Genomic DNA, 15,025 nt, shown 5'->3' with positions numbered 1-15,025 from the left:
CAAAGTAGAACTGCCCCATAGGGTTTTTAAAGTTGTAGATCATTAAGGAAGCAGACTGCCTTATCTTTCTCGCACAGGGTTTGAACTGTGGAATTTTTGGTTAGCAGCCCAATGCTTTAAGCACAGCACCACCAGAATATTATGCTACAGCTCCCTTTTCTCTAATGTTACTCTTTCCAGCAATGGTCTCACTCTGCTGGGCCAGTTTTCTCTTCACAATGTGGAAATGAGAGAAGTTTTTTAAGCCGTATTTGCTAGAAGAGCTTTTTTTTTTTCCCTTAGAACCCAACCTGAAAAAAGCTTGATTATATATATATATAATACCACCTGTGTAACACCATAAAACTTCCCCATAGAAGCAAAGGTCCTAGGATGTTATATTCAAACACACTTCATGTCAAATATTTTTTTAACTTGTTTATTATGGATCAGAGATAGAGATAAGCTATAAAAAAATAAGTAATATAGAAGAAAATTCATGCAGTATTTAGAAGAGAGCTGGCTATTTTAGATTTACCACAAAAAGTTAGAAAAAGGTTTAAGTCTATTAAAGTAAGAAATCAAGTACTGTAGAAGTTAGATATCCTACAAGATAATAAATAAACAGACTAAAGAATGGACTGAGAATATGAAGAAAGACCCAGATCAGATTCAGGAATGTGTCCCTTCAAGATGATTCACTTTAAATAATTTTTCAATCTCAATTTTGTTGGGGCACAGAAAAACTGTTTTCTATTCAAAATTTATACCTTCTTTTTAAATTTTCTTTCTTTTTCTTTTCTTTTTTTTTTTTTTTTTGTGCTTTGGGTGCAAATTTACATAGCAAACTCATTTTATTTTCAAGAGTTCATGTACATCTGGTCTCATGGCCCCATTACCATCCCCACCCATAAGAAACTATTCTTCCCTGTCCTCCCTGTGACCACTCCCTTCTGGTGCCCCTCTCATCCATGCATTCCTGTCTCCCCACCCTTCCATTTATGTGAATGCTACCCCTCTGGTGTCCCATGGCTCCTTGATCCAAGGAGTGCATCTCCCTAGAGTAAGTGGGTGCACTGACTGGGGTAGGTGTTCTCTTATTTCTTAATTGGAACATTACTGATTTAGTTCACACACTAAAAATTTTGTAACATTTAATATTATGTGTTATTCTTAACTGGATGTAATTTGTCATTAAGGATAACATTGATTCATATAGATTGATTCAGACTCTTTACAACTATGTCTCAAAGAGTTTTTTGTTCTGTTTTCATAGAAGTAGGACTCTGAATTTTCTAACATGTTCACTTCTTGACTGATAGGATTTTTACCTGACTATAATTGGGAGCTCTGGTAGCATAGTGGCTAAGACACTTGCCTGCTAACCAGATGGCTGGCGGTTCAAACCCACCAGCCACTCCTCGGAAGGAAGGTTGGGCAATCCTACTTCCGTAGTGATACTGCCTCGGAAACCCAAGGAGGGGTCGCTATGAGTCGGGGCCGACTCTACGGCACATAACAACAAGAACAACAACAACATAATTCAAAATAACTCAGTTGTTTATAAACATATTTTATTGAACTTAAATATTCTAAAAGTAAAAACTGTTTAAAATAGAATTCTCTATAAGCAGTGTTTTCATAATATATTGAATTAGAATGATGACTACTAGTTCATTTTGAAGATAAATTGATTTAATTTTCATATATATCTCAAGATACATGATTCCAGACTACTACATTGGCAAATATGATTTAGCTGAATATGCTGATATTTCATTTCAATGCAAATCAGCTTTTAGTTCAAGAATCTAGAAAGTTACTTGCTGCTTTATAGAAATTAAATTGTTTTATGTTTCAAACTTTAATATATTTGACAATAATCTACTCAAAACAAAATGTTTTCATAAATAGAAGGAACCAATGGATTGACTAACTAATGAATTTCTACTGGACAAAGCAGAATCAAATATCTGAAAAGATTCTGCAAAAATGTTTTCTTTCCAATAATTTCCAGATCGTATTTTTTATTCACAGTTCTTTGTCAGTTTTCTGAACCAACCAACACTTGAGATGCATATTAATTAGCTTAATTTAAAAAATAACCCAATAGATCCCTCATAGTGAAAAACAGTACTATAGTGCTTTAGAATTTCAGATGTTTAGAATGACAACACTATCAACTGAAGGAGATTTCAGTTGACTGGTTTGAAGGATAGAATGTGATTTTTCATAGCATCATGCAAACTACACATTTTCATCACAAAAATACTACACAAGATGGTCAGCTACACCAAGTTACATGAATTTTTTAGTATATATGTTTTCATTTCCACTCAAGGATACCATCTATTTCAATGTGATTAAACAAACAAACTATATTTTATTGGTTATGTAAGGAATTACAAGTGGGAAACCTGAGTTAACTATAACCACATTTCCAGTTTATTCCAGAGATGCTTAACTAACCTTACTTTTAGAAAGATGAAGAGAAAGGAAGTGAAGAAAGGGCTAGTCCTATCCTGGGGTAGAAGAACTTTGAGACTATAATAATTTAAAAAGCTACAGCTATAATCATATCCTCTTTGCAGGTAAATTTGAACTTCTCCTCAGCCCAGAGCATGCCAGCTTCAGACATTAAACTGAAGATGACAGCCACACCCCTCTCCCTGTGTGCCCTCCGTGCAGTGGACCAGAGCGTGCTGCTAATGAAACCTGAAGCTGAGCTCTCACCTCAATCAGTGAGTCCCATTTCAGTCTTGGAGATCAGAAAATTCACACACGACAAGACCATTCTTGAAAGTTGTAAGTTATAACTGCAAAGGATAAGCTCTTCAAAATATCAGACATAATGCAGTAAGCTATTTAAGAGTCAGAATCCCATTCAGCTAGACAACAGAAACAGCACAAGGTTCTTTCCATGTATCATCTCATTTCATTCTCTATTATAATATATGTTCAATGAGGGAGCATTCTCATTTACCACAATATTTCCCATGCCTACTAAAGTATCTTATTTATAACAGGTATTCAATACATTTTAGTGAATGAATACGTGGATAATAATTCTTTGACAAACAAAAAAAAAAATTCCATGAATTGACAGAATACCCATTGAGATGTTCACACAAACAGATGACACACTGGAGGCACTTAGTTGTCTGTGCCAAGAAATTTGGAAGACAGCTACCTAGCCAACTGACTGGAAGAGATTCATATTTGTATCCATTCCAAAGAAAGGTGATTCCACAAAACGTGGAAATTAACAAACAATATCATTAATATCACACACAAGTAAAATCTTGCTAAAAGTAATTAAAAAATGATTGCAGCAGTATATTGACAGGGAACTTCTAGAAATGCAAGCTGGATTTAGAAGATGATGTGGAATGAAGGATATCATTGCTGATGTCGGATGGATCTTGGCTAAAAGCAAAGAATACAAGAAAGATGTTTACTTGTGTTTTTTTGACTATGCAAAAGCATTCAACTGTGTGGATCTGTGGTAGTTAAATCTGTATGTCAACTTGGCTGGGTCTGGTTGAGTGGCTGGACAGCTGGAGGTAGTTATTCCCCATGATGAGACTGGCAATCAACTCCATGGTGGGATCTACCACAAGCAGCTGAGTAGCTGCCTTTGGGATATGGTCTACTTTCTGAATATAAGCAAAAGCCTTGGGGATAGTCTCTAGCTTAAGGCATGCTTGAACTCTGCATGTAGCCATGTCATTGTTCATGCCATGCTCTGCTGACCTTGGGACTTACAGTGGACTTGAATTAACGGCCTGCCATGTGATTTGGTAACATTGGGACCAGTGCCATTGTATTTGTTGACCTTGGGCTTGTTAGCCTCAGCAGCCAGTAGCTGCCTGAGTGAAGAGATGCCTCCAGTTTCAGTGGGCCAGGAGCAAGAGGCAGAGCTGAAGCCTGAGGTAGAAGGGCTTTCACACAGACCCTAGAGCCTGGCACTTTGAACTTGGACTTAAAGCCACTAAATTGTAAGAATAAACTCCTGTTTGTTCAAGCCATTCAATTTATGGTCTATTCCTGCCAGAGCGGCACTAGGTAACCAGAACAGGATCATAACAAAATATGGATAAGATTGAGAAGAATGGGAATTCCAGAACACTTAATTATCCTCATGAGGAACCTGTACATAGGCCAGGAGGCTGTCATTTGAACAGAACTAGGGGATACTGCGTGGTTTAAAATCAGGAAGGGAGACTGTCAGGGAGACTGTCAGGGTTGTATTATTTCACCATACTTATTCAGTCTGTATGCTGAGCAAATAATCTGAGAAGCTGGACAATATGAAGAAGAACATGGCATCAGGATTGGAGGAAGACTCATTAACAACCTGCTGTCACAGATGACACAACCTCCTTGCTGAAAGTGAAGATAACTTTTTTTCTTATTATTCTTTTTTTTAATTGTGATTTGGGTGAAGATTTACAGAGCAAATTCACTTTACACATAGCAGTTCACATACACTTTGTCCCATGACATTGACCACAGTTTACCACAATGCAACAGCTCCCCTCCCACCCCCTCTCCACAGTTACCTCTTCCCAGTATCCATCCCTCCATATACTCCTGCCCCCTAAGCTGTCTCCCTGTACATAAGCAGCCCTTCTTTCTCCCATGATTGTTCTCTCCAAGGAGTGTATCTACCTGAGGAAAATGTTCAACTCATATGCCTGTCTTTTGTTTCACTGGAAACCAGGTGTGGGTTCAATTCCAGACCCCAAGGGTAGCCAGGGACCATATTCTCAGTGGTTCCACCAGGTTCTATCGGACCAGCAAACCTGGTCCCCACTTTTTTTGCTCCAAATGATTTTGAGTTTTCTTCCACATTGTTCTCCCTCTCTATCAGGGATCTCCTACATAGATCCCCTTCCAAGTGGATGACAGTGGTAGCCGGGCACCATCTAGTTCTTCTGGTCTCATAGTCATATAGGCTGCAGATCAGATGGTGTACCAGTTGCTAGGACTAACTGTTTGCATGAATTTTGGTTTTCTTCATCCTTCTTTGCTCTGGATGAGGAGAGACCCATCATTGCATCTAGATGGCAGCTTGCTAGCTTTTAAGATCCCAGTCGCTACTCGCTAAAGTAGGAGGTGGAACAATGTTTTGTATAGTATATTATGTCAACTGAGCTTGATGTACCCTGCAACTATGGTCCCAAACCCGCAGGTTGAACTACTCGGTCCCTCTGGGTAGCTGGCTGTGACTAAGCAGTGACCATAACTTTGCCCCTTGTCAGCTCTACTATACACCTGGGAATTCTGATCATTCACATAAACTTATAGGACCATTGTCTGCCAACCCTATACATGTTCTTGGATACACTCCCCATTTCATAGACATACCTAACCGTTCAGCCTGTCCACCCATCTATCCACCCATAAACCCATGTTTGCCTTCAGTGACAACGCAGTACTATATGTGCAAAAGGGTTCATATTTGTTATCTGTACCTCCCATGTACCTCTCTATGTCTTTCTCATCCTCAATGCTGCCATATTGGTCACACACATTTGGTATTTTACCCTTCTCTTGAAAGTGAAGATAACTTGAAGCACTTTCTGATGAAGAGTAAAGATTACAGTCTGCAGTATGGATTACACTTCAACATAAAGAAAACAAAAATCCTCACAACTGGATCAATAAGCAGCATCACAATAAATGAAGAAAAGATCGAAGTTGTCAAAGATGTCATATTACTTGGTTCCACAATCAACACCAATGGAAGCAGCAGTCAGGATATCAAACAAAGTATTGCACTGGGAAAATATGATGCAAAAAACCGCTTTAAAGTGCTGAAAAGGAAAGATGTCTCTTTGAAGACTAAGGTGCACCTAACCCAAGCCATGGTATTTTCTATGATCTCATATGCATGTGAGAGCTGGACAATGAATAAGGAAGACTGAAGAAGAGTCAATGCTTTTTACTTATGATGTTGGCAGAGAATACTGAAAGTACCATGGACTGCCAGAAGAACTAACAAATCCATCTTGGAAGAAGTACAGCCAGAATGCTCCTTAGAAGTGAGAATGGCCAGACTTCGTCTCACCTATTTTGGTCATGTTGTCAGAAGGTATCATTCCCTGGAGAAGGATATCATGCTTAGTAAAGTGGAGGGTCAGTGAAAAAGGGGAAGGCCCTCAACAAGATGGATTGACACAGTGGCTGCAACAATGGCTCAGGTATAGCAAGGACTGTGAGGATGGAGAAGGACAGAGCAGTGTTTTGTTCTGTTGTACATAGGGTCACTATGAGTCAGAGTCCACTAGACAGCACCTAAAAACAACAATTCTTTGAAGTGGGCATTATTACCTGTTAGTCTGGGTTCTCCAGAGAAGCAAAACCAGTAAAGCTTACATACATAGAGAGAGAGATAAATTTATCTTAGAAAAATGGCTCACACAGTTATAGAACCTGACAAGCCCCAAGTTCTTGGATCAAACGTCAAACTGGAACCTTTTCCCAACTCACACAGCTGCAGAGGCTGACGAGCTCAGGGTTGGCAGGCAGTATACCGGCTGTTGACTTCAGCAGATGATGAAACCAAGATCACCAAGCAGAATGGTGGATTGTTTGCTCACGGACAGTTGTAAGCAGCACAACAGGATCCAGATCCACAGAAGGTGTTCTCTTTTTTTCCAGGATCTCCATACAAATATTGGAAGCAGGCCACACCCCTAGGAAAATTCCCTTTCAATGGATTGGCTGCTCAAAGCATATACCTCTGATCTCATCATGGAAATAATCACATCACAACTACTTAAACCACGCAGAATTGTGGTCCAGCCAAGTTCACACACAACTCCAAATATCACATTACCCTAATTTTATGAGTGAAGAAAGTACAGCTAGGATAGATATTAAAACTATAGAAAGAGCACACCAAAAACATATTTAGAGGTAGAATTTGAACCAAATATCTTTCAGAACCACTTCCTAACTCACCACATTTCAAGGTATTACATGAAATGCTATATTTTTTAGCATTTCCTGACATCCAGTTACTACTCACTGGTTTTAAGTATGGACAAAAAAAGATTTCCAAGAGTCAATCATAGAAGGACAAATATTGTATTAGTCCATCATTGTAAAAAGTTAAGGAAAGGTTTATATATGAAAGGAAATTTTCTTTGTTGCTTACCAGGGGTAGGAAGGGAGGGAATACTGTTAGACAAGTAGAGATAAGTATCAATTTGGGTGAAGAGAAGGATGAAAAGAAGAGAGTGACCAACACAGTGGCACTGAGAAAAAGGAAGATATAGAGAGGCGCATGGGAGGTACAGACAACAAAGATTAACCCTTTTTCACATACAGTACTGCGTTGTCAGTGAAGGCAAACATGGATATATGGGTGGATAGATGGGTGGACAGGCTGAACTATTAGGTATGTCTATGCAAGGGGGAGTGTGTCCAAGACAATGTACAGGGTTGGCAGACAATGTTTCTACAAGAGTATTGGTATGTTCTGTAAGAATTCCCAGATATATAGTAGAGCTGACAAGGGACAAGGTTGTAGTCACTTCTTGGCCACAGCCAGCTACCCAGAGGGAGCAAGTAGTTGGACCTGTGGGTTCAGCACCACAGTTGCAGGTGACACCAAGCTCAATTGGCATGACATACTACACAAAACATTGTTCCACATCCTACTTTGGCAAGTAGCAACTGGGATATTAAAAGCTTACAAGCAGCCATCTAGATGTGATGATGAGTCTCTCCTCATCCAGAGCAAAGAAGAATGAAGAAACCAAAGATTTATGGAAACAATCAGTCTGAGCAACTGGTACACCATGCAATCCTCAGCCCATTCAACTATGCAACCAGAAGAACCAGATGGTGCCCGACTACCACTGTCAACCACTCAGAGGAGGATCTATGTAGGAGATTCTGGATAGACTGGGAGAACAATGTAAAACAAAACACAAAATCATTTAAAAAAAAGGGGGGGGGACCAGGTTTGGTGCTCTGATAGAGCCTGATAGAACCCATGACACTATGGCCCCTAGCTGCCCTTCAGGTCTGGAATTGAACCTACTCCTATGGCTTCCAGACAAACAAAAGACAGGCATATGCGGTGAACATTTACATTAGGTAGATACACTCCTTGGAGAGAACAATCATGGGAGAATAAAAGGGCTTTGTATACACAGAGAGACAGCTCAGGGGGCAGGAGTGTATAGAGGAAAGGACACAGGGAAGAAGTATCTATGGGGAGGAAGTAGGAGAGGAGTTGTTGCATTGTGGGAAATTATAGTCAATGTTATGAGACAGTGTATGTGAGCTGCTATATGGAAAGTGTATTTGCTCTGCAAACTTTCACCCAAATCACAAAACAAAAAACAAAAATTTCCAAAAAATATATATTATTATGCAAAGATGTAAAAAAGAAAGGGAAATTTCCATTCAAATTTCTCTATTAAAGATGTCTCTTAAAATGAAGTACTTTCAAAAAAGGTCTGTAGATTATAGACCTGTTCTGGTTACCTAGTGCTGCTCTGACAAGAAATATACCACAAATGGGATGGCCTTAACAAACAGGAGTTCATTCTCTTACAGATTGGAGGCTTTAAGTCCAAGTTTAAAGTGCCAGGCTCTAGGAGCTGGGTGAAAGCCCCTCAACCTTGGGGTCCAGCTCTGCCTCCTGCTCCCAGCCCACTGGAGCTAGAGGCATTTCTTCACTCAGATAGCTGCTGGCTGCTGAGGCTGACAAGCCCAAGGTTGACAAGTAAAAAGTCACAGTCCCGATGTTACCAAACCACATGGCAGGCCATTAATTTAAGTCCATTGTAAGTCCCAGGGTTGGGAGAGCATGGCAAGCTGTTGAACAATGACATGGCTACATGCAGGGTCCAAGCATGCCATAAACTAGAGACCATTCCACAAGGCTTCTGCTTATATACAGGAAGCAGACCACATCCCTAAGGCAGCTACTCAGCTGCTCATAGTAGATTTCACCATGGAGTTGATTACAAGTCTCATCACAGGGAATACTACATCCAGCTGTCCAAGCCTAGCCAAGTTGACTTACAAACTTAACTACCACAGGCTCCATGGTACAATTATTTGTTTAACACTTACGTACTACATCTTGACTACAGGATGGGCACTGTGCTAGGAACACAGATTTTAATAGTAAACAATTTAGAAGTGGTCTTTGACTTTTAGGTTTATAATATTATGAGGTATTAACACAAACAATCAACAAAAACCCATAAACATATAATAATTTCTGATTTGTTAAGTACTAGGAACAGAGTATGTAAGTGATGAAATAAGTAATAATAAATAGAATTGAACCATTCCTTTTAAAAGTTTTTATTGTGATTTGGGTGAAAGTTTATAGAGCAGTCTTGTTTTCCATTCAGCAGTTCAAACACGTTTTGTTTCATGACATTGATTGCAGTCCTCACAATGTAACAGCTCTCTTCCCACTTCCGCCCTGTGGTTACCTTTTCCCTGTGTCTGTCTTTCCTATGCATCCCTGCCCTCTGAGCTATCTTCCTGAGCAAGTGCTGCCCCCCTGATCTCCTATGGTTGATTTTTCTATGGACTGCACCTACCTACATTTGGCTTAAAGTTAAGCCATGAGAGTGAGTTCAACTTCAAGCCTGAATGGGAACTTGGGGGGTTCCACCAGTCTCTATCAGACCAGTAAGCCTGGTCCTTTTTATGTTTTATTCCACATTTTTCTCATACTCTATCCAGGATCTCCAATTTTGATCCCCTTCCAAGTGATTGGCAGTGGTAGTGAGGCATCATCTAGTTCTTCTGATCTCAGAATTAAACCATTTTGATATAGTTGTTTGGGTAGTCTTATGGCAGAGGATGCATCTAATCAAAAAAAAACAAACTCGCTGCCACTGAGTCAGATCTGACTCATAGCGGTCCCTCCTTGGGTTTCCAAGGCAGTATCACTATGGAAGTAGATTGCCCAACCTTCCTTCCGAGGAGTGGCTGGTGGGTTTGAACTGCCAGCCTTCTGATTAGCAGTCAAATGCCTTAGGCACTACACTATCAGAGCTCCTAGAGGGTGCATCTTGTTGTTGTTGTTGTTGTTATGTGCCATCGAGTCGGCCCCGACTCATAGCGACCCCTCCTTGGGTTTCCGAGGCAGTATCACTACGGAAGTAGGATTGCCCAACCTTCCTTCCGAGGAGTGGCTGGTGGGTTTGAACCGCCAGCCTTCTGGTTAGCAATCAAGTGCTTTAGCCACTATGCTACCAGAGCTCCTAGAGGGTGCATCTAGTAAAGCTTAAAGCTGAGTAGAGGGGAATGGAAGGTGCATACCCAAACGAAGGTCTTGAGGTTGGGACAAGTGTGGAGTGTTCTGGGATTTAAAAGACAATGCCCTAATCTAGTGGTGAGAAGTGAGGGTAGTAGAAGCTACAAGAACAGTAAGCAAGGAAGATCATGCCAAGCCTTGTTAATCTGATGTGGAATTTGGAATTGACTATAAATGCAATAATAAATCATGCAACAGTTTTAAGAGAAAGAGAATTTATTGATGCTGTTGTTGTGAAGTGTTGTTGAGTCACTTCTCTCTCACAGCAACCCCATGTACAACAGAACAAATGCTGCCTGGTCCTGAGCTGCCATCACAATTTTTGCTGTTCTTCAGCCCATCATTGCGGCCTCTGTATCAATGCATCTCATTGAGGGTCTTTCCCTTTTTTGCTGACCTTCTATTTTACCAAGCATGATATCCTTCTCCAGGGACTGATCCCTTCTGATAACATGATCATAGTAAGAGAGATGGCATCTGGTCATTTTCCCTTCTAAGGAGCAATCTGGTTGTGAGACAGATTAGTTCATTCTTCTGCAAGTCCGTGGTATTTTCAATATTCTTTGCCAACACCATAATTCAAAATCATCAATTCTTCTTTGGTCTTCATTATTCATTGCCTAGTTTTCACATGCATATGAAGCTATTGAAAATACTAGGGCATCAGTCAGGTGCACTTTAGTCTTCAAAGTGACATCTTTGCTCCTTAACACTTTAAAGAGGTCTTTTGCAGCAAATTTGCCCAGTGCAATATGTCATCTGATTTCTTGATTGCTACTTCCATGGACATTGATTGTGAATCCGAGTAAAATAAAATCCCTAAAAACTTCAATTTTTCTTCCACTTTTTGTGATGTTGCTCATTGGTCCAGTTGTGAGGATTTTACGTTCTTTATGTTGAAGTGTAATCCATACCGAAGACTGCATTCTTTGATCTTCATCAGTTAGTGCTTCAAGTCTTCTTCACTTTCAGCAAGCAAGGTTGCATCATCTGAATATCTCGGGTTGTTAATGAGTCTCCCTCCCATCTTGATGCTGCAGTCTTCAAATAGTCCACCTTCTCGGATTATTTACACAGCATACAGATTGAACAAGTATGGTGAAAAGATACAGCCCTGACACACCTTTCCTGATTTTAAACCATGAAGTACCTCCTTGTTCTATTTGAATGATTGCCTTTTGGTCTATGTACAGGTTCTGTGTGATTATAGTTAAATGTTCTGGAACTCCAGTTCTTTGCAATGTTATCCATAATTTATGACCCAAACAGTTAAATGCCTTTGCTTTGCTGTCAGCCAAGATCTATCTGACATCAGCAATGATATCCCTTGTTCCATGTCTTCATCTGTTTCCGACTTGAATTTCTGGCAGGTCTCTGTCAATGTATTGCTAGAACAGTTTTTGAATTGTTTTCAGCAAAATTTTACTTGCATGTGATATTAATGATATTGTTCAAAAATTTCTGCATTCTGTTGGATCACCTTTCTTTGGAATGGGCATGAATATGAATCTCTTCCAGTTGGTTGGCCATGTAGCTGTCTTCCAGATTCTTGGCATAAAAAATTGCAGGCTTCCAGCATTGCATCATTTGTTGAAACACCTCAATGTCAATTCGTGGAGCCTTGTTTATCACCAAGAGAGCTCTGGTGCTGCAGTAGTTAATACATATGGCTGCTAACCAGAGGGCTGATAGTTAAAACCCATCAGCTGTAAGAAAGATGAGGTTGTCTGCTTCCATAAAGATTTCCAGCCTTGGAAATCTAAAGGTGGTCACTATAAGTTGGAATGAACTTCATGGCAGTGAGTTTAGGGTTTTTTGCTATTGTTTTTTGCCAATTCTTTCAGTGCACCTTGGACATCTTCCTTCAATAGCATTGTTTCTTGACCATACGCTATCTCCTGAAGTGGTGGAACATTGGCCAATTCTTTTTGATACAGTGACTCTGTGTATTCCTTCCATCTTCTTTTGATGCTTCCTGCATCATTCAATATTCTACCCATAGAATCCTTTAATATTGCAACCCGACGCTTGAATTTTTTCTTCAGTTTTTTCAGCTTAAGAAATGCCAAGCATGTTCTTCCTTTTGGTTTTCTAACTTCAGCTCTTTGCACATTTCATCATAATACTTTGTCTTTTCGAGCTGCCCTTCAAAACCTTCTGGTGTTAAGCTTTTTTACTTTGTCATTTCTTCCAGTCACTTAAGCTATTCTCCATTCAAGAGCAAGTTTCAGAGTCCCTGCTGACATCCATTTTGGTCTTTTCTTTCTTTCCTGTATTTTTACTGATATTTCACTTTCTTCGTGTATAACATTCTTGATATTATCCCACAACTGCTCTGGTCTTCAATCAGTGATGTTCAATGTATCAAATCTGTTCTTCAGATGGTCTGTAAATGCAGGTGCAATATACTTAATGTCATATTTTGGCTCTCATAGAGTTGTTTTAATTTTGTTCAGCTTCAACTTAAACTTGCATATGAGCAACTGATAGTCTGTTCCACAATTGGCTCCTAGCCTTGTTCTGACTGATGATACTGAGCTTCTCCATTATCTCCACAGATGTAGTCAATTTGATTTCTGTGTATTCTATTCTGGCCAGGTCCATGTGTATAGTCACCATTTATGGTGTTGAGAGAAGGCATTTGCAATGAATAAGTCATTAGTCTTGCAAAATTCTATCATATGATCTCCAGCATTATTTTTTTTTCTAGTTTTTACTGTGATATGTGTGAAAGTTTACAGAGTAAATTCAATTTCCATACAGTATTCATACACATTTTGTTTCATGATATTGAGTGCAGTTCCCCACAATGCAACAACAGCTCTCTTCCCAATTCCTCCCCATACTTACCTCTTTCCTACATCCTTCCCTCCTATGTACTCCCCGCCCCCAGCTATCTCCCTGTGCAATCACTGCCCTTCTATTCTCCCAATGATTGATCACTCCAAGGAATGTATCTACCTGATGTAAATGTTCACTCTATATGCTTGTCTATTGTTTGGCTGGAAGTCATAGGAGTGGGTTCAGTTCCAGATCTGAAGGGTAACTAGGAGCCATAGTCCCAGGAGTCTCACAAGACTCTACCAGACCAGCAAACCTGGTCTCTTTTTATGATTTTGAGTTTTGTTCCACATTGTTTTCCCACTCTATCCAGGATCTCCTACACAGATTCCCCTCTGAGTGGTTGACAGCGGTAGCCAGGTGCCATCTTGTTCTTTTAGTCTCATGGTTATATAGGCTGTGGATTGCATGGTCTACCAGTCCCTTGGACTAATTGTTTCTGTGCATCTTTGATTTTCTTCATTCTTCTTTGCTCTGGACATGGAGAGACCCACTGTTGCATTAGACAGTTCCAGTTTCATTTCTATCACCAATGAACTGTAATTGATATGCTTCTACATTGTCCTTGCATTGAGTTTTCTCTCAAACTCAAATGGATCCTAAAATGCTGTTGTTATTAGGTGTCATCAAGTCTAATTCAACTCATAGTGACCTCATATGCCAACCTTTTTGTTAGCAGCTGAGTGCTTAACCATTACTCCACCAAAGCACCTTTGATTCTAAATAATTGACTAAATAGAACACAAAATATGATAGACAAATAGTAGACTAAGAAAAATAGTAGGCTAAAAAGAAAACTTGGCAAAAGCATAATCATATAAAATAGGAAAAGGAAATGATTCACATGTTTATAGAGGCTATTTCTAGGTGATGGGATTATGTTGTTGTTGTTGTTGTTGTTGTTGTTGTTGTTGTTAGGTGCCATTGATTCGTGTCCAACTCATAGCAACCCTATACACAACAGAACAAAACACCGCCCAGTCCAGCGCCAGATTCACAATCCCTGCTGTAATTGAGCCCATTGTCATAGCTACTGTGTCAATCCATCTTGTTGAGGGCCTTCCCCTCTTTAGTCGACCCTCTACCTTACCAAGCATGACATCTTTCTCCAGGGAATGGTCCCCTCTGATAACATGACCAAAATAGGTGAGACAAAGTCTGGCCATTGTTGCTTCCAAGGAGGATTTCAGCTGCACTTCCTCCAGGATAGATCTGTTCTTTTAGCAGTCCATGGTATCTTCAGCATTCTTCATCAAAACAACTCAAAAGCATCAATTCTTCTTTGGTCTTCCATATTCATTGTCCAGCACTCACATACTTATGAGGTGATTGAAAATATCATGGCTTGTGTCAGGTGCACCTTAGTCCTCAAGGAGACATCGACAGCACTTGAAAAATGTCCTTTTGCAGCCAACTTGCCCAGTGCTATGCATCATCTAATGTCCTGACTGCTGCTTCCATTGGCGTCATTGTAGAACCAAGCAATGTGAAGTCTTTGCTTCTAAAAATTAAATGTTTAGGTGCTTCAAAAGACTTCTCCTAAAGAGTCAAAAGAGAATCTACAGATTGGGAAAAAATATTTGATAATTTCTGACAAGGGACTTATCTCTAGAACTTATAGAAAACTCCAACACCTCAATAACAAAAAGACAAACAATCCAATTAAAAAATGGGTAGAAGATGTGAATAGACACTTCAAGGAGGATATTCAAGCAGCCAAAAAACATATGAAGAAATGCTCACAATCATTAGTGATTAGAGAGATGCAAATCAAAACAACAATGAGGTACCATCTTGCTCCAGCACTAGTAGCAAAGTTTAACAAGACAGAAAACAACAAATGCTGGCAAGGCCATTTGATCCAGCCATTCCATTACTAGGTATAAACCCTAAAGAAGTGAG

General features: G+C 39.8%; 1 protein-coding gene across 1 annotated transcript in view; it reads left to right on the top strand.

The window, feature by feature from the left end:
- Positions 1-15,025, top strand: part of LOC103193915 (pregnancy zone protein-like) — an 80,228-nt gene that overhangs the window by 29,217 nt on the left and 35,986 nt on the right. The window contains exon 15 of the mRNA XM_007937218.1: positions 2,571-2,720. Within this exon, the coding sequence (XP_007935409.1) occupies positions 2,571-2,720 (150 nt within the window). The remainder of the gene's footprint in view (positions 1-2,570; positions 2,721-15,025) is intronic.

The sequence above is a fragment of the Orycteropus afer genome, unplaced genomic scaffold (genome assembly GCF_000298275.1).
Source record: "Orycteropus afer afer isolate SDZICR_OR568_19922 unplaced genomic scaffold, OryAfe1.0 scaffold00040, whole genome shotgun sequence".
Taxonomy (NCBI): Eukaryota; Metazoa; Chordata; class Mammalia; order Tubulidentata; family Orycteropodidae; genus Orycteropus; species Orycteropus afer.
The sequence above is the reverse complement of the archived record's forward strand: the minus strand, read 5'-3'. Positions and strand labels throughout refer to the sequence as shown.